The 28,000-nt window shown below is 42.0% G+C and overlaps 4 protein-coding genes across 5 annotated transcripts in view; 1 reads left to right on the plus strand and 3 right to left on the minus strand.

Moving 5' to 3' along the window:
• Window positions 1-86: 86 nt before the first annotated feature.
• Window positions 87-3,462, minus strand: LOC134865498 (secretogranin-2b-like). The gene is made up of 2 exons (XM_063885045.1): window positions 3,248-3,462; window positions 87-2,758 (listed from the first exon to the last, which is right to left on the minus strand). The coding sequence occupies exon 2, from the start codon at window positions 2,739-2,741 to the stop codon at window positions 939-941; it is 1,803 nt and encodes a 600-aa protein (XP_063741115.1). The 5' UTR covers window positions 2,742-2,758; window positions 3,248-3,462; the 3' UTR covers window positions 87-938.
• A 7,865-nt stretch (window positions 3,463-11,327) lies between these two features.
• acsl3b (acyl-CoA synthetase long chain family member 3b) lies at window positions 11,328-22,038 on the minus strand. The gene is made up of 15 exons (XM_063885559.1): window positions 21,809-22,038; window positions 18,834-19,322; window positions 18,092-18,269; window positions 17,887-17,996; window positions 17,568-17,706; window positions 16,737-16,887; window positions 16,427-16,550; window positions 16,002-16,073; window positions 15,771-15,910; window positions 15,283-15,455; window positions 15,060-15,134; window positions 14,788-14,979; window positions 14,587-14,701; window positions 14,283-14,440; window positions 11,328-14,087 (listed from the first exon to the last, which is right to left on the minus strand). Exons 2-15 carry the CDS (start codon window positions 19,182-19,184, stop codon window positions 13,930-13,932), a joined length of 2,136 nt encoding a protein of 711 aa, XP_063741629.1. The 5' UTR covers window positions 19,185-19,322; window positions 21,809-22,038; the 3' UTR covers window positions 11,328-13,929.
• Window positions 22,039-22,115: 77 nt separating this feature from the next.
• pax3a (paired box 3a) overlaps window positions 22,116-28,000 on the plus strand; it is a 29,796-nt gene continuing 23,911 nt past the window's right edge. The window contains exons 1-2 of one of the 2 annotated variants that reach the window (XM_063885560.1): window positions 22,116-22,207; window positions 24,411-24,498. The gene's annotated coding sequence lies outside the window, so the exon portion shown is untranslated. Of the gene's footprint in view, window positions 22,267-24,410; window positions 24,499-28,000 lie in introns of both variants that reach the window. The other variant, XM_063885561.1, reaches the window with a different exon arrangement.
• On the minus strand, window positions 26,730-27,894 carry LOC134866546 (E3 ubiquitin-protein ligase RNF182-like). The gene is given in 2 exon segments (XM_063886762.1): window positions 26,730-27,511; window positions 27,514-27,894. Coding segments are annotated over 2 exon segments (651 nt in total). The 5' UTR covers window positions 27,701-27,894; the 3' UTR covers window positions 26,730-27,047.

The following is a 28,000-nucleotide window of genomic DNA, read 5'->3' on the forward strand; positions in this document are numbered from 1 at the left end:
TTAAGAATTTCCCCCAGCTTCATCTGATTATAAACCTGGTTGATTTTGTATGGTGTGTTTTTAATAAGGCAACACAACTCAGCAAGAAGAAAAATAATACATCTGATGCTTTATTCATCTGTGATTCATCACACATTATTGAACATGTACAAAATGATTTAAAAATGAGCATACATAGCACAACCACTGGTAGGCCAACAATACAGAGCTTCGCAGTATGAAAGGGTTGGAAGGCAGGCGACGGTCTGATATTTAGACTTGGAAATAATTATCCATAATAATAACATTGAATTCACTAACCCTGATTATATCACGAGTCACAACAACACTCGTTCTCAACCCGGCATGTAATGTTCCTGTAGTACTTCTGTCATACTGTACGCTTGTGTTAAGGCCGAGTCAGCATTATACTTTATAATTTACAGATATATTCACATATGTAATTGAATAGTTTGACATGGATGAAAAATAAGCATTTTATACCATTACTCAGTTGATTATAATTGAAAATATAGGCCTGTTTACAACACCATTAATGTAAACAAACTTTTTACAACATCACAAAACGTGAATAACTTGGATTTCATTGAGATTTTTATTTTAGTCAATGTTTTAATTGGCAATTTAAGAGTGACAACAAATCAAAAATGTTTTAAGGATATATTTTGTTTTTCTCATGTATGCACGGATTGCACCTTTTAATCTTCTATGATATCATTATAATATTTTTACAATGTTCCTGCAGCAAGTAGGGACTAGTATATATTTTAAAAATGTGTTGGACCTGTAAGTTTGCTATAGTTATTTTTTCGTTTGGGTGATATTAGTAATACCAGCTATAATATAAATTTGTAAACGAGATCACGTCCACCAAACTTTTTTTTTGAGACATTATAAATACTATATTGATCATTTCGTGCGTCTTGCAGGGCATCAGGCTACATCCCAGCCGCAGTTTTTTCACGGTGCTCCTCTTCATTTACGGTCTGAGGAGCCGAGGTCTTGGCCGCTATCTCCTCGTTCCCCTGCATCTCTGGGGGCTCAACGTTGTCCTCTGTGGCCCCCTCGGTCTCCCTCTTGACCACTGGCCTCAGGTCAGTGTCCGCTTGCCCCAAGTAATCCTTCATGACCCGCTCGTACAGGTCAAAGGGGAACTGTCCCTTCAGCTGCGCCTGGGTGTCCCGTTTGGAGATGGGGTTGGGGTACTCTGTGAGGATTTTGGCCGCCAGGTATGTGGTCACCTCGTCTTCCACATCGCCACCATCATCGTCTTCATCATCAGCGACATCAGACTGACGTTTCAGCGGCATTTTGTTGAGCTCCGACAAGAATAGGTTCTCCCTGCGCCCGGAGGGGGCAGGGATTTTAACCGGACTTTGTTTTGCAACAGGAATGGACGCCACTGGGATTCTGTCTGCGGATGGGGGTGTTTTCATTGGCCTCTGCACCAAGGGATACTCGTTACTGATAGTCTCCACTCCAATGATGTCCAAAAAGTCTTCTCTGTCCATGTCGTCGTGGATGGGCTTGCTCTTCACCGGCAGTCTGCGGCTGTAGTACCTGATCTTTGGGGTCTGGCCGGTGGTGAAGCGAGAGGAGGACGGAGGCTCTCTGTGCAGCTTCCTGAGCTCCTCTGTGAGCAGCATGTCGATAAGGTCCTGTGGGGGGACGTGGAGCTTCAGGGAGAGCTGCAGCAAGTCCTTCAATGTCCGAGGGTCCACTATGGAGGGACGGATCAGTCTCTTTCTCTGCTCTCCGGTCGCATCCCTTTTCTGCGTTTGATCACTCATTTCCAGGACTTTCAGCAGGTAGTAGTCTACCATCTTAGTATCATCTTCCCCCTCCTCTTGGTTCTGGCTCGCCCGGCGTTGCATCTCCTCCCTGTCTGCTTCCTCCTGCTCACCGATCGCCCTTTCCATTTCTTCGTGGCTCCCGTTCTCCATTTCCTCCGTCTCCTCCCTCTCCTCCACGGGGACCCACTCCTCTCCTCCTGCCACATCCTCGTATGCCTGGCTTCTCAGACTGAACCCGTCCTCCTCTTCGTCATCATCGTCCCCGAACACATCTCTCTTCTGTCCCCCGATCGTGGGCATCCTCCCAAGCTCTTCAAAGATGGAGCGTAAATTGGCGAGGCTCTGAGGTGTGTACTGCTCATCCAGGTCCTCTGTGGCCCGCTTGGAAGCGTCTGTGTTCTCCTCGTCCTCAAACATCAGCGGATATTTCTTGTGGGGTCTGGGGAAGTTACTGTATTCTGACGGTGGGCTCTGCGGGACTTCCGTGTCTTTGGTACGGTGCCTGTGCGTGCGGCGGTCGTTCCGGGGCGCTGAAACGGGAGCGAGCTTCGTGTCTTTTCCAGCCCGATCCTGGAGAGAGCTGAGCAGGGCTTTCATCAGCTGCTCAGCGGTAATGTCCTGCCTCTGTATCCCGGGGGCTGGCTGACGGTCCCCAGGACTCTCGTCCTGCTGCGAGGCGAGCTGAAGCAGGACCCTGAACTTTTCCACTTCGTCGTAATCCGCGGGCTCAGGTCGTCCCCCGTTACGCTGCTTCAGATTCTCAATGTACTCCAGGGCTTTCATCATGTCGGAGCCAGGTGGGTATGCAGCCGGCTGCGCCTCACTCTCTCCTCCCCGGAGCCTGTAGTGGCGGGGGAGAGACGCAGCCTGCACGGTGCATCCATGGAGCAGGAAGGCGAGCAGGACCACGGCTCCCCCCACGGGCAACTTGTGGTGGAAATGCAGCATTATAGGCAATTTGTTACCTGCAATCAAGAGTGTATTAAATGTTAGTCAAGGAATTTAAAATGTTTTTATTTTTGTAAATTTTTCTATCAAAAAACGTACAAAAAAAGCAACCTGCACAAATGTGCACGAGCCTGTTTTTATCCGGTATTTGTATATGCCTATCAATGATATGATGCTGTGCGCAAGGAGATACATTCACATCACTGGATGAGTCATTCACTGCGTTGTTATGGGCAACCTCAACATCCATTGTCCAATAACATCACAATCATTTTTTACTAAAACACCCTTGTTTCCTCGTTATTTCACGATAATTGCAAAACAACAACCTTGTATTGTGATCAATTTATGAGGATGCGGGGTTCATCACATAGAAAATCAGAATCATGACATTTGTCGAGACCGTGAAAAGCGAACGTGATTAACAACAATTGTCTTTAGTCTAAGACATTGAGCTATTAATTTAAACTAAAACATATTTAAGACTTAAAGAAAATGTGTCTTACCTTTGGTAATGAAGCTCAGACAGCGGCGAAGGTGTATGGCATCTCCTCGGGAGCGGTGCTGTTTTCTTCTGGTTCAGCACTTGGACAGCTCCCCTCGTATAAGAGGCAACACCTGACCACCGCGTCATCACAGAACACACGCAATAGCGGCCCTAAAAAAATCGACATAAATGATTAAGGTTTATGATATTGCATACCAGAACCTAGCTGGGTTTAAAAATAGTTTTCTGCTGTCTGTAGCACAGCTTTCTAGAAGCAACTGACTGGAGATAGCTTTGTGAGACTGGGAGTAGATGTTATGTGTAAATCCACATAAACATATCAAAGAGTGATTTTATGTAGAGTTCCCTTCATGCAAACTTTCCTGAACATATTTTATTAAAATCAGACCTTTTCATAAGAAAAAAATTTTCCTTTTACAATGTATGTAAACATTCACAATCGTGCCACAGTTTTAAAAATGTGTTCCCCATCTACCAAAAAAAAAAAACCTTTCACAGTGACAGAGAGAAAGCACTTTTGAGCATTTTGGTGTAAAACAATATGCAGTTTTCACTTCCACCCTCATCATGGCACACGAAGAGTTAAACCCTCCAGCGATGACTCACAGGCTTATAGCAACGCGAGTTGCTGTCGCAGTTCAGCCCCCCCCCCCCTCCCCCCCCTCCCCCCACCTCATCTTCCTCTGACAGAGACTGTGATAAACACCCTCCTGTCGGCTGGGGGCCAAAGCTCCGGCATTCCGCCGGTAGACAAGGTAAAGTGGCCTCAGCACGGCACCTTCCGATGAAAGGTCAGGAATGGGTGGTGATAGAGTTTATGATGAGTTAAAAAGCGTTACTAAACAACACGTTAGCTGCTTCCTCTACTGGGATCCTGGGAACATCTGGGGTTACCTACAACAAATGGTATCATCATGTCAGCTATTTCATATTGAGCATCATTTTTACAATTGGTGTGATACGTGGTAAACAGCTCTCACCGAAATAAACATACTGGCTAAGTCACATCTAGACTAATCCCCTAGAAGCATTTTCTCTGGCAAAACTGGATACACTGCTAAGTTGTTTTATGATTTAGAATTGAACTATCTTAAATCTGGATTTTTTCTTCATTACAAATACCTCCAGCTGGAACCATATAATTGAATGCAGTAAAGAAAATAACTATATAATATTCACAATCCACTGCTGTTTCACTTGAAATGCAAACGTCTCTGCTGGTATCCCCCTAAGCAGCTGAATGTCACATACCTTAGTATCATCTGATTCTCATGCAACATTTCAAATCTTTGTTATAGCCTCTTAAGTGATTCTTACTATTGTGCTTAGTGCCCTCTGATACCCCATGGACATAAGTGCTTTTCCATTTTTAGCCCTGTTGTTTCTGCACCCCCCACTTTCTTCATTGAACTTCTAATACATGAAATGTGCCCCTTTTCATTCCATGTTGTTATCCTTTCACGTCCATTAAACTAGTAAAAGAAAAAAATTGCCCAATTAATCTTTTCACCTCACCATCAGTGCCGAGCACAAGGTGTGCCATCAAATAGAGACAACAACGTTTGAGGTGCTTTTTAGTGAAATGTGCCGTCATTTGCCTGCTCTCCAGGGCTGAAGAGCTGCAGAGAGCTTCCTGACGGTCAGATACACATCAATCTGCCTGCTGTATGTGTGTGCGCAAAAGAGAAGGAGGGAAGGGGAAAATAAAACGGGTTCACTGGTCGAGAGAGGAGCTCATAGAGAGAGGAATGACGTGGTATAGGATTTGTGTGCAATCCCACAGCATCACCCCTCAAACATTGCATCTCTCCATTCAGAAACAGACTCCACTCTGATGGACGGCTTCAACTCTAGAGGTCACGACAGCCAGCACACTGTAGTATCAATCATTTAAAGGTTACACCTTCTTGTGCCCATTAAGAGCGATGGATAATAGAATATGATCAATGTGCGCTATATATTTAACTGAAAATGAACAAGAGCACTGGAGCTATTTCCAGATTAACTAAATTGCTCAAGTCATTCATCGCCAGTTCACTGACAAAAAAAATGTCAAGCTTCTTAGAAAGATAAAGGGAATATTTGTCCAGCTCAAGGGCCCTTTAATTTTTGGTAGAGCCCATTTACAGCTAAGAACGCACACTCAAGTGTATAAGTGAGTACTTGCAAAAACGGGCATGCAAGTATTCACTGTACTTTTGTGTTTTAGTCAGAAATGCTGAAACGTTGTTTTTTTTCCAATCCTAAAGATAACTTGTCATATGGTTGCTGTGGTGTGTGTGAGTACGCTTTTATTTACCACAACAAACAAACTGAAATGCATTTTATAGGGATATGTCATCTCGTCAAATTTACCTTTCCCAGGGTCTAATCTGTTGTTCTGTCTTAGTAGTTTCATGGCCATAAAGGTTCACAGGTATGCCTAAAATGTAACTCGTGTTATTAAAGGGTGCATCCTTATTGGTGTGAAATCTTAGCTCATCTAAATGTTGATGATTTTTTAATCTGTTGTGTATGTTGTCAGCAAACTGGGCACTATAAGGTCTCTCAGTGATGGATCAGAGGTTTTTAGACACAATTCCCAGCAGATTCCCAGTGCTGGAAGATTTTCTGGCTGAATCTGTGATATGGTCCGGGGCCTGTGATGTGCTGTCTGTGTGCATCGTTCCTTACAGACCCACGCTGTTACTTGAGACATTAAAAACAGAAGAAACATTTTTAGTGATTGATACCTGCTAGGTTCCTTTTTGCTCTCTCATTATTTTTATTGACTAGTTCTCCCTGCTTCTGTTGGTTACACAGTGGTATATATTGAGCTCAGTGTGATTGCATCAGTGATTGAATGGAACATTTTAAGCTGGGTCCAAATGTTCACATCAGGTTTTATTGTACTCTCTTTCTCCCTCTCTCCAAAACACATTTGTTTAATTTTGTCTCATGGATCAGTGTCAATTTGTTCCATTATCTACAAAACATACCTCCTCCATCAGTCTGTAAACCCACAGCAGGCAATTGGGACACTTCTGGTGTTTATCCGCATGTCAATCAAATCAGCAGGGAGGGAATGATATCAGCTCAACAACGGCTCGTGTGCGTCACAATGGCAGAAAAGCACACGCCCATGTGTTCATATGCAATGACACAGCCTCATAAAGCTGAATCTTAGATGGTTTTCAATTTGAGTCTGTTAAGATTGTCTCTTTGATATATTTGATCAGCTCAAGGACACGTTATTAAACATAAAAAGAAAGACTTTTAGTGACAACTTTGGATTTATTCCTTGATGGGTTAACATTAAAAAAATGACGCCGTTACATCAACATATAATCAAGCTCGAAGAAGCCATATGTGGTAATTCTTCGCCCTCTCCTTTGTGTGTGTTCCTCCTCACCTCTTCACCCCCCATCATGAGGCTGGGAGAGAATGGCACGCCTGTTGTCATGGCTCAACATCTTTTCAACCAACGTCTCCATGGTGACGCTGCCTCATGGCCTTTCATCTGCTTCCACCGTCGTCTTTCCCCACGGGTTGGTATCCTCCTCTTCTCCATTAGCCGCTTTCTTTCTTCACATTTTATGAGTGACTTGCATTCATTACTTTTCTCCTCTTTTGTACCCATCCGGTTCATCTCTCTCCTTGTGCCAATTACTGTGTTTAAATCATGGTCCTTGTCTTCAGGAGGCAGGTGGTTTCATCAAGAGCAGAGATGGGGTGATTAGGGCAACTACATGTTGTCTGAAACCATTAGGACAGAGGACCAGTCATGAGAATAGAAATGGTCTGTCATGAGCAACATAGGGAGAAGAGAGGAAAACGGAAGGAGCGTATGAAAGGAATGAAGGTGTATATTTTAAACAGGTTTAGCCTTTATGAAAAGGGCACATGTCCACATTATGCTACAGGAATGCAGCATAAAGTCTGTGTGTGGGCTAAGTATATTTGTTTTAATGAGGCTGAGTTCACCAGCTGAGCCTCTGTCTTCTATTAATGGGCATGTTAATATTTGTCTGGAGGAAGCATTTGACATTTGGGACACGCGTCACTTTCCTCCTGAGTTAAATGAGATGCCTGATAAGAGTTTGTATCATAAACAAATACCTGAAGCTAACACCTAGTTGGCTTAGTTTAGTATAGTTTAACACAATTGAAACTTTGGAAACAGCTAGCTGAGATACAGTATTTGCAAAACCCCCCTCCTATACTAATAATTCTTAGATCACTAAGAAGCACTTTATATCTTCTTTGTTTTGTCTGTACAAAAGCAGAATGAACAACATGTTGTTTAACGGGTTTTATGTGCCAAATTATTTCTTGTACAGGACCTGTAACTGTTGTTCTGGCAACTTGCTCATGATAAAGTCAAGTCCAGCACACAAACCTAAGATGAATGATGAATTGCTTTTTTTTACACCTTTGGACCGAGCCCAGCTGTTCCTCGTTAACAGTCTCCATGCTAAGCTTAGCTAACCAGCTGCTAGCTTCAGCTAAATACATATTCAGTGAACACTTTTGCTCATCTCATCTAACTCTCATACTTGACTTTAAAAAATTGGAAACCTCAGCCTCTTTTGCAATTTGAAGAACTAACTTCAGCGAATTTTTACTCCTTTACATTAAAGTAACTATTTCAGGCACCATCACAAACCTATTCTCTTCTCGAATCAGCAACCAATCCTCAAATTGTAGCACTATTTTATCTCTTTCCGAAACTTATCTTCGGTTTCAGCCACTTTCATCGCTCTGCTTCCTGCTAACCTGTCAACCAACATTTCGCTTGAATCTTTGTATGTTCTTCTTGAAGGCTGTAAGTGTTCACCTTGGTGTTCTGACTCATCCCCCTTTCATCAAACCGACAGTGAGCTTTTGTGCTTGCTCACACCCTCCACCGAGCATGTGAGCACACGTGCACAGATTATGTTAGCGTCTATGGTAAAAGATGCAGTGTGACTCACTTGCTGACGTCATCAGAGGCAGAGGCAGGATGTGTTTTTCTGATGAAAGAATATTGTCAATGAAGGGAGCAGAATGAGAGACTTAATAAACCAATACAAATATTTGCAGTAAGAATGATACACACCATCATATCATAATCATATGCTTGGCTGTGAAGCCCCAAACAAAGCATCTCTAATTAGATTTTTGACTTTTTTGGCTCCCTAATTGGGTGACTTTAACAGTCTTATGTGTTAATTCAGATGTACAGCTTCTAGGCAACCGTGGTCCTTTTTCTGTTCATTAAAGTCAGTCACCTGTCCGGTCCCCTCTACATGACTCTATCTGAGGCTGCAGGGAATTGTGTTTTTGCAAATGTGTATTGACACTGCGCAGAGAGACAAACTGTATATTGAAACAATAACAAGCAGTTGCTTCTGCAGTGTGACACACCCAGCAAGATCGTTTTTTCCATTGTTTTTTTAAAATATGCTCTTTCTCATATGCATGCTGTTCTATTTGTGTCTTATTTTGTTCACAGTTCATCCTCTCATCTTTCCATTGTGTTTAGTCCCATTCATCCACCCTCCCACCCCTCCCCTCCTCCAATTCACTTGTTTTCCAACCTCCTCCTCTGCTTTGGCCCTCCCACCGTCCCTCCTCTCACCCTTTTCTTCCCCAGTGCTTCATCTCTGCGGTCTCCGTCTCTCCCTCCACCACTCCCTGTCAGCGCTGCGATGATGCTGTCCTGTCCGCCTCACAAGCCGCTTGCCCCCTGGCTCCTCCACCCACCCACACACTTCCCTCCCTCCCTCCTGATGCTATAAATACCCAGCATCGGTGAGTCATCGCCCAGACATATCGGTTGCCTCTCCATCCTCAGCCCCCCTTCCCTCTCTCTCTCTCCCCCTCTCTGCTCAAGCTCATTGCCAGACCTCACACATTGTACCACCTCCACTTTGGCCCTCACATCTTGATGACCTAGCTGGGCTGAGTTAAGGTGTGTGCCTGGCATGGTGCAGCCAGTGATACCAAGCGCTGCCAAAGGTCAGCTTGACACTAAAAAACAAAATCAGCAGGAGTGCACACAATATGGGAAACAGAGCTAACCAGAAAAGTAGAGCATCAGATTCACTAACTTTTAATGAGCTGGCTCTCCTAACTTTCCTGTGAATAACGTCAGAGGCGGGTGAAACATTTTTCTATACCTGCTTGTTTTCTGTGTGTAATTGCTGCTAAAATGTGATACGAGTGAAATACTGAAATACAAGAACTTATTATTATATCAAAACACCATGTCTCATGTTTTAACTTTTGCCATATTTAAACAAAACAATATATACTATCTAATAAATATCCACAGGAAGAGAAAGAAGGCAGCTTTTTACTCTTCCTGCCTTTACTATCCACTTTTAATCTAAACTAGCCTTCCCCTACTGCAACATAGTGTGCTTTATATTTCATTACGACAGTCCAGTGTCACATCTCAGTCCCTGTCCTCACTCTATCACTCTCTCTGGTAATCATTCTCAGTTTTCTCTCAAAGTACCACCCTGCTCTCTAGAGTTATGAGGCAGCTCAGGATCAGCTTCTCTCATCCTTGGGTAAACTCCAATATGGCTCTTTGGCTCACACTGGAGTGTGCGTATAAAGCACAAACACAGATAAAAGTTTGTGCGCACTTCTGAGTCATAGGTAGACAGGAAGAGGGAGCAAGCAGGGCGCAAGGGAGAGACGAGGGAGAGACGAAGTAGACAGAAAAAGTTGGAAAAAAATGTCAGAAAGTAAAATAAAGGCTATCACAAAAACATTCGTGCGCACACGCACGCACACACATGCACGCACGCACACGCACGCACACACACACACAAAAAATTCCATTTACGCAATCTGAAAGATGTCCTTCACAGTTTCTTGCAGCTTGGTGCTGTTATTGTTTTTGTCTTTGTGGTAGAGACACACTGCCTGTGAATGTGTGTGTGTGAATGTGTGTGTGAGTGTGTGTGTGTGTGTGTGTGTGTGTGTGTGTGTGTGTGTGTGTGTGTGTGTGTGTCTGCGTCAGAGTCAGTGGGCTAATGAAGGCAGCATTATGCCTCTGACGCACTCTCCAGTCCCATAGGGTTAGATGAAGGGAATAGAGAGGAGAGGAGGAGTCAGTCATCTCTCTACAGTCTTATAGCTACTGTTTAATGTCAAATAAAATGCAGAAATGGGATCAGAATGCAGGACTTCAATCATCTGCGTTTTTCTAAGATTGCTTTTACATGAAATGTTTGTTGTTTTCGATAAGGTTGTTAACACATACATTCATACTTTTATTCTGTACCCATGTTGTAATTGAAAATGTTATAACCTCACAGCTCTGAAGCAGATTTTGACAGATCAGAATAATTTTTGTGACTGAAATAAATAGTCCATTAATCCAAGCAGTCAACTTGACAGTTACTATTTTCTGTTGTTGAAGCTTCTCAAGTGGGAAAACTGCTTTGTTAGATTCCTACTAGGATAATAAACAGAATTACTTAAGGTTTTTTTTGGGAGGGGCTGCACCTTGGTCTGACAAAAAAAGAAATTCAAATATATCTACTTGAGCTTTGGGAAAAATCTGAATGGTATCTTTCCCCTATATTATCTCATGTTATGATCATCAGATACAATCCTTCTTTCTGATCAGGGCCCAATATCAAAGATAAATTGATCATTTTTGTCCTGGGCAATGCAAATACTGTGGTAAAATGCAGGGCTACTGTATATCTTATTAAGATGTGTATGGCATCAGGAAAGCAGGTGCAGTGAGCCAAGCTTCTTCCTTAAATTTCCTTTGAAGGATTCACCAATCAGAAGCCGAGGTCAACAGGTTGTGAATAAAACAGGCTATGACAGGAAGAAGAAGAATCCTTTGTTTACTAGCGCTGAATGAAGGTTGACTCCGAGGACGGCATGTTCCGTTAGTGTCCTCGTACCACACAAGTCTTTCACAGGCCACATTCACTCAAACACACATGCACAGACACGCTCGTCTCCGTTGCCATAGAAACTCAGGAGGATTCTAATCAAGACGCTGATCAAACCAATCACACGTCGTGCCTCGCATTGGGTTTAGTTGTCAAACACACACTTCTGAAACACAGAAAGGACAGCAGGAATTACAACACAACTTTTTATTTCATTACATTGTTTTCAAGGCCAAATTACAAATAAATAAGGAAAGAGACACTTGCAAATAGCCTGGCTCGCAGGGCCACTTCATCACACAAATCAACGAGGAGACCCCCAAAATCTGGTCAGTAACAAAGATTATTAAATATGATATCAGGAGACTTTACACCTGTACAATTATTGGTAGTTTGAATGGACTTGAATTCATAGATCCTTTCCCCTCTCAACCTATTTACAATGCAAGTGAAAACTACAGTGGTGTTCCAACCACCCTATTGTCTTGGCCTTGCTGAAATGGATGTAGCAGGACACAGCATTGCGTGCTATCAACTAAAATGTGGGGAGTGCTTCACATTCTTAAGACAGCTCATGTGTGTCAGAAGGCAACTAGCTGCCTCTATCCAGGCAGAGGGAAAGCAGCAAACAGCACAGTAAGCTACTGACTTTTCACTAAAATGTTGAGAGAAGGAACTGTAATAAAAACCAGGAAGGGGAGGAGCGGCTTTCCATTTCATCATAATGGTACTGTATCTTTTGTACATGCTAAAATAACCTTAACGTTGAGCTAGTAGACGTCTGATAAGAGAACCAGTTAGAGTACCTGACTGTACATTTGTTAATGCAAAACTTATTCAGTAAAAGCAAAGCAGAATTTGCATTACAGCTTTGGGATAGATGTTGCCCTTACAAAGGACCATTGACCAAACAATTTTATGTTCTACCCATAAATGCGAAGAGTAGAAAGACTGAAGCAAGGGTGTCACTCGCACTGATGCCATTCAGATCATTTCACCACCAATCTGAATCTGGAAACTACAGTATTTCATGTATTCAGTATGTTTTACTCAAGTTTAAACATGTGGCAGTTCAATCTCTTTAAATAAATTGCAGAACAGTGTCATAAAAATTAACCAATTTCAAGATACTATGAGGTCTGGTAAGTTTGTAAGGAGTGTATTGATAAGGAATCTCTTCAGTTGTTTGACTGGAGTGCTATACTCCGCATTTCATCCTCAAATGTGTATTCAAGTGCTTTGGTACATTTGCACACTTTTTATTAAACCATTTCTACAATGCCCAATATTAAATAGTTCACCTTACAGTCTTGATAACAATAATTACATTATTTAGCACAGTACGTTCAAATGGGCTTCATCTAGACCTCCCTCCCTCGTCAGTGTCTCTCTACCATCCTCTTTAATCGTTTGCTTGTGTTCCTACATGTCTTTCAATATGAGTATCAGACCTTAACATTCATACACTACGGATGGGCTGCTGTATGTGCGTTTTTCTTCTGCATTCCTATGTACTTTAGTTTAAAATGTGTTTATAAATATTGCACATTCATTTTGTAATTCATATTCATAAGTAAAAAAACAAAAAAGACAAAAGTAACAGTTACTCAATCTATGGCCAAAAAAGGATAACATGTAAAGTTCCGCCACAAAGTAATCGCGAGAGTAACCCATGAAAGGCTTAATGTAACATCCATACGGTGAATTGGTCATGACTGGAGGAATACGTGGCAGGGCTTCTTAATGATCAATGAACAGGCAATACAAAAGGTGGAGAAATGAAGCCGTGGGCAAAGAGCAGAGACGGAAAAAGCCCCAATGATGCGTTTTACAATTTATGTTTGACCCCTGCTGCAAAAGGCCGACACCAAAAGGGAGACTGGATCGCTTCTACTAGTCAAACACACACTCAAAGGTAGAAACTTTGGGCAGAAAAGGAGCAGGAAAGCCAACAAAAAAAGAACCTGGAAACAAAGCCCATTAAAGTACTTTGCGATACATTGGCAATAAAAAACAGGATAGAGAAATAAAGACCTTTTAGAATATACCCACCATAAAAATTACAGTAAGAAATCAATTAAAAAAATGTTGACGCTCAATCTCTCATGGCTTTGCAACACCGATTCCTCATACTTAAAAAAATACTCATCAAATGGGGTTTCAAAGCTGACAGACCAAGCATAAAAAACAAAACGTAGAGTGAAGATCCCTGCATAGATTCCAACCTGAATGTTACTTAAGCCCAAGAGAGATCCCTCCATCGCTCTCATGCTACCCTATGTCCCTGCCAGGTATTTGCACTGAGTCCACAACCATACTGAGCTATAGAACCCTCCAGAGAGCAGGGGGAGGAAGAAGAGGAGTAACAGAAAGAGCGCACGGACATTGATCCAGATATACGTTTAGCCTGACATTTATTTCACTTCGAGTCAGATGGACGTCCGACTTCATGTGCCACCTCGGTTGTCATAGAAACTCAAAGGGGAACGGTGAGTACGTCGCTACGGCTGGTTCAGCCATCTATGAGGGACCTTGTGCTATTTGGTCTTGAGAGATAGCAGTAAGCTGGTTTCAGGATTTTCTCCCCCGTCTTTTGATCGAACTGGTCGCAGGGAAGCCAAGGAGGAGATGCATGAGACGCTTTATGTGCCTGTAATAATCTGTGTGTGTGTGTGTGTGTGTGTGTGTTACTTGTAAAGTATAACTGCTCTCCCAAATATTCCTTGTAGGGGCTTTTGAGCTCCATGTGTATGTGTACAAGTATATATGTGGATGGGTTGTTTAAAGCATTGTTTTATTTTCCTCCGTACATTCTCTCAATGTCTTCCTGGTAGTGTGATTTCAGCTCCTTGCGTTTCAGTTTGAATGCGTCGGTGACCAAGCCAGTCTCCGGGGTCCAGGGCTCAGCACTCAGTCGGATCTTCTTGGGGATCTCGAATCGCTCCATTTTGGCTGGTTTGGGGGAGAGAAGAATCGCAAGTGAGTTTGCTACAGAGTAACACTACTGCAAGTCTGTCACAAGTCAGACACTTCGCACCCAATCTGAACTGTGAAGTTATGATGGCGAGTAACACATCTTTGTATTGTTGAGAAGGATTTAATGAGGGCATATACAGAATGAATATAAGCAAAGCCTTTTAACCCTACCTGAGAGGGCAGCTTCAGTAATGATGCGGAGGACCTCTTTCTCCATCTGGGAGTTGTTGCACATCTCCTCCCATGTGCCTCTAATCTGCACCTGCTCCGCCAGAGCCATTAGCTGCTTGTGGTTAGGCACCACGAAGCTAATCACATACGACTGGTCACTGGAAAAAAAGAACAAAACAGTCCAAAATTTAGTAAGGGAGGGAAAGTATCTTTAAAAAGTGTCTATCGCAAGCCCGCATTTAAAAAAAAGAACTTGAGGTCTGAAAGAAACAGACTTAAAAGGGGAGTGTTTGCAGGATTTTACCTGTTGGCATAGGCACAGATATTGTCTATAAGTGAGCAGTTCTTCAAAACAGCCTCAACTTTTCCAAGAGAGACGTACTCGCCTGCCTGTAACTTCACCAGGTCCTTCTTACGGTCTGTTGGAAGACAATTAAGTCACAATCTTAATCGATTTAAGAGATAAAAGATGTTCCACACATGCACTAGTATGTGGATTTCTTACCAATGATCTTCAGGCATCCGTCAGTGTGAACCTCTCCAATGTCTCCTGTGCAGAACCATCTCTGGCCATTCGCATCCACATAGAAGTCCTCACAGTTCTTAGTTTCATTTTTGTAGTAACCCATCGTTACGTTGGGACCGCCAATCAAAATTTCCCCCCGAGGGTTGGGCTTGTCTTTGCTGTAGTAACCACCTAGAGGAGCACAAGCGTGATTAGAATATCAATGCTTTTTATTGCCATCTTTAAATATGGGTTGTTGGAATTGGACTCACCCTCCTCCCAATCTTTCAGTGTGATCTCTGAACAAACCAACGGAGCACCGACTCGCCCTGTGCTGTAGTCCGCCACTGAAAAAAAAACACCAGCAAAGACTTATGGTAAATATATAACGACTGCATATCGAGATGTTTTATATTTCTCATTTGCTCTTCTTTTAATTTCCCAAAGGTGGCAAAAAACGACTGTCGTGTTCCCATGAAATGCACTCTCTCTTACTCTCACTGATGGTGCCAGCTCCACAGGTCTCCGTCAGACCGTAGCCCTGGCCCACAGGGCAGCACAGGCAGATGTTCATGAAGCGCTGTGTGGCAGCAGAGAGGGGAGCTCCACCAGAAAGCAGAACCCGGGTGTTCCCTCCCAAGAGCGCACGCACCCGTTTGAACACCAGACTGAGGGATAGGAGGCGGATAGAAAAAACTGACAGGTGAGTGACTGATGAGGCCGTTCAGATTATTGTATACTACTATATTCCAAAGTTAGATATAGCATCCGAGTTGACTTAAACTAAAGAATGCCCTCTGCAAACACAATGTCAGAATCAATTTTATGCAATGATTTACCTAATCCCTAACCTATTTTTGTAATAACCAAATACTAACACTAGGATTTGATCAGCCATGTCTCAACCAAAGTCAATGTTTGTCATGATTTCCAGGTGAATCAGGTGTCTCTCTTTCAGTACAGGAATCTAATGTTTGTTTTACCTGTCACAGAGTGGCGTGCTGTAGCCCTTGGAGATCTGCTCCATCTTGTAGTTGTAAGCCAATGCAAACAGTGTCCTCTGCAGTTTGCTCATCTCTTCCACTTTGGTCATCACATTCTTGTAGATGCGATCCATGATTTCCTACGCGAATAAGGCAGGAAAACTCTTTTAAACCCATTACAATCCATATTACGACGAACAATTGATTTTTGCACTGATAAAAACAACTTACTGGTACAGCAGCCATGAGAGTAGGTTTCAGCACACTGGTGTCCCCTTTACTGCCCTTCTTTATCTTGGTAGACTGAAAATTAAACAAAACAATCGATCAACTGTCAGTCAGGAAGGTAGACAAACTTCAAAATCATGACCATAGGCCACTGGAATGGATTTTTCGGTTGAGCCAGAGTAAAAAACAGGATAGAAGTCAGGTTGGATCCTTTAGAGGACATTATCAAACACTAAATGTTGTGCTTGGATTTAGGGATATACCGTTAAGGAAGGTACAACAGTTTAAGAAGGCTGGAGTAAAACCATGAATGATCATCTCCAAGGGCAACAGCAAAGGTATCAGTGGACCTCGGAATAAATGTAAACGCTCACTGCAACAAATACATTCTGCACACGAGGCGCATGTGTGTGTTTTTATACACTAACCTGGTCAGCTAGAGTCTGGGGGGAGGAGTAGCCGATGCTACAGCCGTGAGAGATGCACACAAGTTCTGCGCTGAGTTCTAAAACATGGGCCAACGGCAGGTAGCCAATATAGGTGTCTGATTCACTGCCAGCACAGAAATAACAGCGGGTTAATTTCCAAAACAAAAGATAGGTGGTGGTAATTGAGTATGAGAGGAGAGATGCGATCGTGTTCCAGAAGCAGTAAAGAAAGAAGGAGAATAATGCTGGGTTTGGAGAGTTACAGAACACAGGAAAAAGAAGAGAGGAAGTGATTGTGATATTGACATACTTGAGGTTAGGAATTCGCTCGGCCATGCCAGTAATGCCAGCAATGATGTTGCCATGGGAAACCATGACACCCTTGGGGATGCCTGTGGAGCCGCTGGTGTACATGATGACCGCGATGTCTGAGGACTCTGGCTGACTGCGGTTTACTGCTACTGCACAGACAGAGGAGCAGACGGTGATGGTTAGAGAGAACATTGATTACACATTAATGTAAATATTATTACATTTGCTTGCTTAAGTAGAGAACAAATGATACAGTGCAAAAAACGATAACACAAAAAAGTGTCTCAATGTTTTTCTCAATTAATCATGGTTTATTTAAAAAAGATCAAAATGCTTGTGTTGCATGATCGACCATAAATGAAATAAATATACAATGAGATAAAATGATAAAAGCAGCAAATCCTCATACTGACAGTTTTGGAAATACTTCTTGTTTTCTATGGGATTGTGGAGGAAATTTTACAAATATTTTTCAAAAGTTAGTATTTAACATATTTATTGTGTGTTTCTATTTGACTTCTCGAAGGTTAAACACAGCAGGGTTTTCTTTAACCAAATACTGCAAGAGGAAAATGTGTCAAGTGATTTTTGTAGCACAAAGTAATTCCTGTTTTCCCTATTAATCTCTAAAAAGTCAACCAAAGATATTGTGGCATTGGGCATTTGGTAAATTGTCATTTAAACTCTAGCTGACTCGGTCATGCACTGCACATCACTCCAATCACACATAAGGGTGTTGGCTTTGAATTAATCCTCCATTAGTGCACTTCCATTTATTTCCCTCAACAAAATTTGAAAACCTTTTTAATCACCAAACACAAATACTCACTATTTTCAGGCTTGGACCCTATCTCCTTCACAGCGTCCATGCTGTAGACTGTGATTCCTCTAGGGATGTTTGGCCAGCTTGTGGGTTTACTGTCAACTACAATGATATAGTGGAGTCTCGGCACATCACACACTATGGCCTGGGACCGTGAGGTTTATGTAGGAGGAAGGGATGGAGAAGGGCATATGAAAGGAAATTGTAACTATGCAAATAGACCAGAGCTTCTTATCCATCGTAATGTTTTAGCAGTAATTAAGTGAATTTTAAGTGCAAACATAGCTGACACTGAGGACACAAATCATGAGGGTAAAGCAGTTACCTTGAGTCGGCTCTGAAGCAGGTCTTTGCTTGTGATGATGTGTGTGATCTCTGTCTCGTTCAGGCCGTGAGCGATGGCCGTGGGTCCAAGAGTAGCATACAGTGTCACAACTGTCAAATTCAAATCCAGTTAAATTGGTCAGTTGCCCCTTACTGTAGGCTCAAGATTGTCTGAATACACATATGCTTGTCTTTCTGTCACTCACGTTGGAAATTGTACATAAAGCAGGCTTGTGCTACCAACATCCACTCTGATCTGGTCTCGCAGAAGATGGCGATTTTACACTGCGGCTTCAGGCCGAGCGCTGCCAGACCGCTGCCAAAACACTTCGCTGCCTCGTAGGCTTCCTCGTACGACAGCCAGTTATAGTTCCCCAGAATTACCTGCACACAGCATGCAAAAGTAATATGGAATATTAAAGATTATTTCCACATATGATAAAAACTGTGCTATGTACATACATTCTACAGGACTACGCATCGTCAGAGCATCTTTTAGTGGTCTAAATATGAAACTATTCTTTAATTAATTTAGGAACATTTCCCTTATATTGTCCACAATGATGGGATAATTTGAGCACTTCATAACTGTATCGCTATATATAAAAAAAGGTAATACTGACACTGCTGAATCTAAAAGGTCTGATGACCGGACGCAACATCATCCTTCATGTGCAGTCAGTGAGCGCCATCTGCAGGGCTTTTGTAGCCATGCAGGTGTTAATGAGGAGGCTCTCTGCTTCCACCCACATTCCTCACACTGTGCACAGTGTCTGTCAGCCTCACACACTTCCTGTTATCCCACAGATTCATCTAAAGCGTATTCAGTTCTAAACCTAAATATGATAAGAAGTGCCACCCACTCACATGACTGAAAACAGACCAAACATTCAAAAGAATACAGAAGGTGATAGAACTTTTGAATTAAATAATTTGTGTGTCACTCACCTTTTTGAAGACCTTGCCGTTAGGCTGGATCTCATCCTCTTCACTGAGCACCTCCCTGGTTCCCAAACAGTTTCTCTGTGGAAACCGACTCGCAGCATATTTAAACATTTTGTCCAGTGTGTCCACATTTGGGTGCATCCATGCCACCAGCTTGTCTTGGCTGTTGGTGGACCTGTAAGGCCCTAATGGGAGTCCGCTAACTGAGCGTGCCTTGATCCGGCGTGCCCGTTCCAGGTTGTTGCCAGCTCCAGAGAGGAAGTACCAGGGTATGAAGGTGATGACAGAGTAGACCCACACTACAGAACGGAAGACCTGCAGCAGCAGCGGGTTCATATCCTCCTTCAACTTCATCTTTGAGGATGAAGTTAAATCAAATAAATCAAACTAAACAAGCAACGCCGCACTGCACTCTTCACAGCGCTTGAAGTTTTTTGACTTGCTTCGGCTGAAGATTGCAGGCAGTCGTTCTTTTGTGCAGTAGGTCCAGCCCTGCAGCACAGAAACAGAACATGAAATGACAGAAAGACAGTCTGGAATACAAGATTTATCAGCACGTTTGGATATTTGAGCAGCTGCAAAAGTATGCAACTACCTCCTGGTAAATAAATCCTTGCTTGCTGGACCGCCTCTGCCTATTCTTAGGCCGGCTCTCTGGTAATATCTATTTCACCAAATCTACTGGCAAGCAAGACGTTCAGCACTTATCATCAATAAATATAATTGTGCTAAAATGACAAGATAATAAACAGAAAATGAACTGGCTCTCATATGATAAATGTGCAGCTTTTTCATTTCATTACAAATAAGCATTGCCTCTCCATTTCTCACAAATAATACACATTCTGTATGCCTCCTTATTAGTTTGCAACTCATACCATCTCAAGGTATAATTTAAATGCAGCAATACAGCATATGTTATTCTTGTGATTGCTCTCACTTGTTGGGCTATGCCACAATCAACTTTGGATCTACTGGGACAGTGTCCCAGAGGTCAGCTATTCCTAGTATCTCCTTAGGGCCAGAGTGTAATTTGCAGTGTACCCCTGCAGCCAATGAGCCTGAGCATGCTAGAAGTAGCAACAGTGACTCATTCCTATGATTGAGAAGTCAAGAGGTCACATAGGAGGTTAGCATAACCTGGGCAGCTAATATAACAGTACTGAGATGAATCTAACACTGACCGATGAGATGGGCTGCTACAGGCCTATGCTAACACAAGCTAAAGGAAACAACTGAGAAATGACTAGCGGCACATTCAGGAACATTTAAGAACGCTCTTGTCTAGATAACAATAGTTCTCCTTTTAACATGGCTCACTTCTGGTACAAAATGAGACATGTGCAGAGATTTAACTACAGTTAGAATGCGAGTCCTGTCACCTGCACTGCACCAGTAATGACTGTGACACCATGGCCAGGATAATATTACACCGCAGGCTACGATCTGTTGCACACAACAATATGTAATTCACTGTTCGTTATAAATGCAAAGCAGCATGTTAATGTGTGTGCACACGGATGTGAATTCATGAAACTTTCTCATGAGTTCTACACTCTACACTATCATTTCAAAGTAAGTATATTGGCACATCTGTTATCAAAGGTGTGTATGAATTGAATGCTGCTAGGTAAAGGAAACAAATGATGTTTCTGTTTATCTAGAGCAGGGTTTTAAAAGAAAGCAAACAGCAACTGCCTTTACTAAAAAATATTATTCTAAATACACATTGCATAAATCGTGTCAGAGTTGAACGTGGAACATGTCTCACCTGTTTAGCCGGGAGTAACATACCTCAACCAACGAACATTTTAATTTTTATTGTATGAATTTGGGCACATCAGGCAGGTGAAAGCTCCCTTTGTTTCTTGCAACACTGGTTCATTTATTGTGTGCTTTACTTTGATTTAAGTCGATACACCTGCTCCTACAAGACTGTGGCACATGATCAGATCGTCTAATTTAATGAGGACAGAAATGATTTAACATGTTATACAGTTATGATTACAGACCAGATATTCACAACTTTCATAATAAAAATATCATCATGACTGTTATGCCAGCCCATCTTTGAGGGGTTTGACATGCCACACACAAATCTGACTTTTGGCCAAGTTCTGATAAAAGCACACTTAAATAAACAAAGAAGATACCCATGCATAAAGGTTTGGTATGTAAAGTACTCCATCAACATGCTTGACACTAGAGATATACACCACAGATATCAGCATGCTTGATTTTTTTCTATCAATAATGATTTTATCAAACTTTAATCTGATCATGCAGATATCTTATGAGAACCTTTCCCCTTTATGATTTATATCTGGCAATCATTCCACACCTTTTTCTCCATCTTATCAATGAATTAGATATTGCGTCACATTTTAATTTTCAACAGGCTGTTATAAAAAATGTTTACTTTAACAATTAATAACATTTTTCATATACATGCATCTGTTCTTTTGAATCAGTAGATACAGTGTGTTTTCGATAGTGTTTTGATTCGTGTCTCAAAATCTTAAATAATCGCCATCAACGTAAGATAAGATAATAACACATCACTGCTATGATAACCTGCACATGATTATAGATACGACGTGTTGTGCTATTACAGCCTAACCTGGAAGGGTGATTGCTTTCATTCTAATCTAAGAAACAAGACTTTTGTATTACTCCGCAGTGTGCGTCTCTGAAGCTACAAGGCTAACGACGCAGCATCAAGATTAGCAGCTAGCATGTAGCTTAAAATCGAGGTAGCATCTAGCGCTTCGGCTAACAATTGGAGTTGTTGTTAGCCCGCTGCTGATGTAGCAACATTAGTTTGTTTATCAAAAATCATTTGAGAAACAGAAAGGATCCCACACATCGTATTGTACACAATTACATGGCATATTACAGGCGATGTGTTGAGCAAACCGGTTGCTAACAATCATTCCCTCTCATCAACATCTGCAGTTCACACAGCCATACATTCTCACCTCTTTTCCAGCCGCTACGCCTGAGTCACTGCAGGGTTGAATCAAGTCTCTTTATCCTTGTAACCAAAGGTCTGACATTATAATGGTATCATCTATAAACAATGTGTGTTTGGGAATAAATTACATCTGCTTCTGTTATTAAACGATTGAAAAATGTAGTGGAATTACACATTTGAGCATCACCGGTCCAGTTCTGCCAGCCCGGAAGCTTCTAAATGACGTCAGGACATTTCTCCACAGCTATTGGAGTACTGGAGGTGGCGCGTGCTTGGGATAGCAGGGACGTCAGTGAGGTTACTAGCGGTCACAACTGTCTGGAGCGTCAGTAGTCGGCACACAGTGACCCAGGATACACCCGGTCCCATTGAACGGGTCATTTCGACCTGTCACCGTGATCAGGTTTGACTTTGCTACAGTGTTAATGCACCCTGTACACCAAACAGCAACCCAAACCCGAGGTGTGTGTACAATAGACATGCGCACACGGTGGAAGGATTTGAAACTGAATTGTGGGCTTTATTTCAGATTGTGCAAACATTCACCAGAAGATTCTCGTCCTTGCGTCTCATGCAGGAAACATGGTGTGAAAGTGTTTTTTGAGCAAAAACAGGCGAAACTCCTATTTCTTTGTATTTATGGCCTAGTCGCCCCACCAGGACTCCTCGTGACTAAGGCTATGACCTGCTGACTTAAAGTGGACTTCTACTACAATCGCCACCATGCAAAGATCACTGAAATATGTTGCATTTATGAAGTGTAAATGGGCTTCCTTTTTGAAATATCACTGGCCAACAGAATCGAAAGAAAGGGGAGCCAAAGTTAGCTTCCTTTCTAAAACAAAACTAAAAAGTCTAAACATCTGGACCAGATGCTACCGGACAATCTGGTATGATGTTGAATATGATTATCTGGTATCAGTGTTTTCTAAACGTTTCCTTAAAGTTGAAATCTGAACATATTGCAGAACTTCAATTAAACATAAAATAATAAAATAAAGTTAAGTGATATGTGTTATAGTTATCATATCCAATTATAGCCTATTCAACGCATAACCATGTAGGACAACTGATAAACCGAACAATAACCCAAATAGAAAACGTAGGCTAATAATTACCCACGGAAGTTTGTGTAAAGTGAGCGATTGGATGAGGGCGGAGTTAAATGTATAACCCCGCCCTCGTTAAAGTAACAGCCCCTTTATTTCACATTTCAGTCAAAGGGTTCTTGGCCCCGTTGGGAAACAATAGAGCAAGCGCCTACCTTATTTTCAATGCAACCAACAGATGTGACACTGATTTGAAAATATTGTCTCACCTGCTATACGACGTCCAATTGTATCCAGACATATGACTTCTCTTTGAAATATTGTGCTATTTCAGTTTCTCACTCAAAGGCCCAACAATACATTATTGCTAGCTGTATGTATACAATTTACAGAGAACAACAACATAACATGTAGTCATGTGTTGTTATTGTAAAATTATTATTGTAAATCAGCCTTTGACATTTGCAATAGCTTTAGCATTGGCACAACTGTATTAGATGTAGAGATGATGTGTCATTTTACCATAATAAGCATTAAAGAAAAAGTTGTAGTCCTTAACAAGACTTATTGATAAGTGGTACCTGCAATACTGTGAGATGTTTGTGAAATATTTGGAAAGGTTTGAGTAAAAATGCAGTAAAAGTTTCCCTTCCTCCTAGCTGTCTGTGTCACTTCTATTTTTGGCTCCTGGTTCTTACTTCTCCCTCAGCTTGTCTCTTCTGGCCTTGTTTCTTTATCAGTAAAGTTCTGTCCTCTAATTTGTACACATCAGTATATGATGAAAAAAGAAGAAGAGATAGATCCAGATGAGGAAGTGGATACTGGAGTAAATGAAAAAGGGGCTGTAATTGAGGAACCTGGGGGAGGTTAATTATTGAACAATTTCAAAGCTTTTAAGATTACAGTTAACCCCGCTAAACAAATCATCAAATACATAGATTGAAAGGAAACATTTTTTTCTCCACTGCAATCATCTGACAGGCACCATCCCTGATACAGCCATCTGCAACAAAGTGTGGATTAATCATACTGTTACTGTTGAAAATCAATATATTCTGGTCCCATGACAGTAACTGGTGGTTATTCAACAAGATGTCATTGGGAAGAATGCAGCAATGACTGCATTATTTGACGTTTCACTGACCAACGAAACAAAGACACTAAACCGCAAAATAGCTATTGGGTCACTGCAATGGCAACTGTTGTTCTTTCACCATTTTGGTAAGAAGTTTGTTTGTTCGCATGCATGGTCATGAGGCATAAATGTAAATCACAAATGTTATTTATTTATTGATCTTTGTTTCTTTTTCTGGTTGCCAATAACTCTACTGTATAACAGAACTAGTTGAGTCTACTGTAAATAGAGAGAGGGAGTTATTTTTAAAAAGTCAGATAAAAATAGATTTTTTCCTTATCGAAAATCCACAATTTCATGGTTATCATATGATTACTCTTTTCCTTTACTGTGTTCTCATAGTTATACACTAGAGGGAGTAAGTGCGCATGTTATTCATGAAAGTTTTGCACCACAGTTTTTAATAATGTGATTTGTTTTAGGTTGACAGAGAGAAGATCCAACAGTTCAAGACAGAGGAAAGTCTTCTTTGACATCTGAAGAGCCACATAATGGAAGTGAAATAGCTAGGTAAGCCATGTTTGACTCATTGACCCTAAACATTGATCCCTTCTCACTGGTCTCTGGTGTGTTTGCATGCTTGTTAGGCATATGTCTGTGCAGTCATACTCTGACAAAAACATGCACTCTAAACACAAGTTCATGCCCACAACCCACACCATTCACTCAACATTGGATCACATCACGAGATAGAGTGCGCACGGAGTGGTGATAATCGCTCTCCTCAGGCTATGTCTGAGGTCATCTTGATGGGACACAAACCATCAGAGGGCAGATGTTATGAGCAAAAGGAACACTTTCATCTCCTCTGTGAAATCCGTGTGTCCAATCTGATAATGACACAACGACACACTTTGCTCACACTTAAAGGAAAGACACAGGAAGAATGGAAATGTATCCTGGAACTGTCTGTCTCTGGGTGACCGGGTTTTTTCTTGACAGCATGCACAGTGGCTAATGCCTGTTCCCTTAGGGTCATGTGACTTGTTAGAGTATTCACTTATATGCTTCTTTTAAGTTCTTGCCGCGCTTAAGAAGACTTCCATAAGACCAACATTATACGACTTAAATAAAATAGAAATGTTTTTGCGTAAGGTGTATCACTGTTGTATTCCAATCTTCTCAAAGTAAAACAACTAATAAACCAATAAGTTTTGACCCCCTGGCTGATTATGAAGCCCCTTGACGTCGGGTTGGATTTATAGGGAAAAGGGGAGGGGGTCTGTGTGGGGATTAGAGAACAAAAGGATCCTTCTCTGTCATCAAAGAGGATCTGCTCAAAACTCATCCCCTGCTCTGTGGCGACAGCTTCTTATTTTTCGGGAAAGGGAGTGACGGCTGGAGGGAGGGTTGTCTAAAGTGGGAGAGTTTGATGGCATGGGATGCAGATTTCAAAGCAATCTTTAACTTTAAGCCCTGCAGTCCCTGTGAAATGAAGCCCTCTGCTCCAGACTCAGTGTTGCCTATGGCTCCCAGTGGAAACCTGCCACCCCTCCTTTTTTCTCAAGCTTTTGTCACGGTGGCATTTAAGTGGCATTACTCACCGACTGGATGACCAAGTGAAGGAGTCCCTTTGAGAGACCTGAAAGAGATGGATTTTTACTCCCGAGAACAGTGTCGCCTCTTAAAAAAACACTAAGTGGAGATAAATACCAACTGTGTTTTTGTAATACAGCTAAACTAAATGGAGACATCTTGTTGAATCATAACCAATCTAATAACACAAACCAAGCAGATTGACAGCAGGATAAACACTATTATACTTTTCTTCAACATAGGAATTAATGGGTGATAAGTTAATGTGTTTTAGTCCTAATTATTATAGAACATACCACAGAGATTAAAGTAACAATTATTTTCATCCCACACTTGCCTGTCATCCAACACCTTGAGAGTGATCTGGGCGTGGACCAAGTCGTTAGTGGAGTTTGTATGTTCTTGCTGTTTATATGACTAGAAAAGCAAACTTAAGCCCATCATATGATTTAAGACCCCTAGGAGGTCATCTGCACCTCTATTGTTTAAATACTTTACAACAGTACTTATTTTGGCCCCCTACCCCAAAGTTATTTCTCTCATCTTGTGAAGCCTCATGTCCCCTCAGGGTCATTGGCCCAGGATCCCCTGCTGACCTGCTCCTCCGCAGGGAGTCAGTGTAATCACACAGAGGCGGTTATGGGGTTAGGAGGTTCTGTCATTGGCACAATAGTCCATGTTATTAAAAATGGTGGTGGCACAATGAAATTATAATAAATCAGTCACATAGCAACAGTTTGACATACACCTGCTTGTACAGAAGCTTCCAAATAGCCTATGAAGTCTGTTGTGTAAATAATGTTAGTGCAGGGAAACAAGTGTGGGAGGAGAGGAGGGGAGGATCCTACTGTAATGACCAAACTTCCTATTATTCAAGGCAGTGTCTGCTAATGTAGCCGTTAGCAAGACAAGTCAAAATGCTCTTTCTGTGATTTTAAGCATGACATTTGTCATGACATGCCTGAGCACATGATCACAGTTGCATTTAACTGAAACATGCAAGAACTAAAGATTGATGGACATTCCCTTAAATGGGGAATACACAATATTGAGTTCATCAAAAAGCTTAATTCTGTAAGAAAAATGAAAGACATAACAAGGAGCTGAAGCTTAACACATTGTATCCCTTTACACAGTATGCTAGATGTAGTTAAAATGTTTGATTAAATACAGTATAGGCCTACAGGTATTGCTTCATTCGCGTTGCTCATATCCGTTTGGGTCAAAATAGGCATTTTTTTGCAACAGACTTTGAAAAACATATTATGAAAAGCACATGTTACTTTAAAACTTTAACAATAACTCAAGTGCCCCAGTATGTCATGAATGTGAACCATGCACAAAACCATAACCCTGAAACACAAGAATGTAAATGGAATCTAGCCATCATTAATTGTACATTAATTATACCTGTCCAAACACTGACTAAGGCATCTATATCATCAAAACACACTGAAATAAATAAACAAACACATTTCCCTTTAATAATACTAACCTGGCTAATGTGTCCAGCTTTGCAGACATCACATTACATTAGAAGTGAGGAAACGGCTTGTTTCAGCTTCAGGTCTGTACTTCAACATGCACATTAACCAAGTAAGGATGAATGGCAACGGGGCTAGGACACTGGCAACAAACAAACAGATAGGGCCGACGGGCCACGACGTGTGATTGAAATTATGCACAAAGATGAGCCCCAGAAATAAGAGCACCACCATGGAAATGAAAGAAAAGATGGCGCACACGCAGCCAGTCACGAACGCAACTTGTTTGCAAGTCTGACAGCTGGCGTTGCTCTCCTGAGAGGTGGCTGAATACGCGGCTGAACCTGTCTGGACATCTGTGTAGGATGAGTTCAAGGGCTTGGGATTTTTAAGCGGGAGTGACTGAGTCAACGCGCTGTTGTCTGGGAGGTTGTGCACCCGGTACTCCGGCACCGGAGTTCGGTGGCGACACACGGGGCAGCCGACTCTCCATCCACGACCCCCCGGCAGTGCATAGCGTCGAGGCACTCATGGCAGAAGGTGTGGGAGCAGGCCAGCAGTTTGGGAGTGTGGCGGCTCAGGTCGAAGTAGTTGTAGCATATTTTGCACTCGTATTCCTCGCTGGGGAACGAGTCGGTCTCGTTAGGCGGAGCTGAGCCACACTCACCTCCTGTAATGACCGCATCCGCCATGTTCCCGTTTCATAGGGCTAGCGAAAAAGCATTATTTCACGACAATATATTTCAATAAACAATCACGATCATACTGTACAGTATTTCCTGGTTGGAAGATGCCCGGATGCGGATAAAACGTTTTAATGTGAGAAATATTATCTCTGTATTTCCTATGACTCAGTCCAGTCGTCTGTCGTTGGTCTACCCGGTTGAGTCCGATCACAGACTTGTTGCATAACCGGCCCGGGGCACAACCCGTGGACAAGGACAGACTATGGGCCTCATTACGATCATATTACCAGAACTAAACCCCGTTTA

Source organism: Eleginops maclovinus, chromosome 6, assembly GCF_036324505.1.
Source record: "Eleginops maclovinus isolate JMC-PN-2008 ecotype Puerto Natales chromosome 6, JC_Emac_rtc_rv5, whole genome shotgun sequence".
Taxonomy (NCBI): domain Eukaryota; kingdom Metazoa; phylum Chordata; class Actinopteri; order Perciformes; family Eleginopidae; genus Eleginops; species Eleginops maclovinus.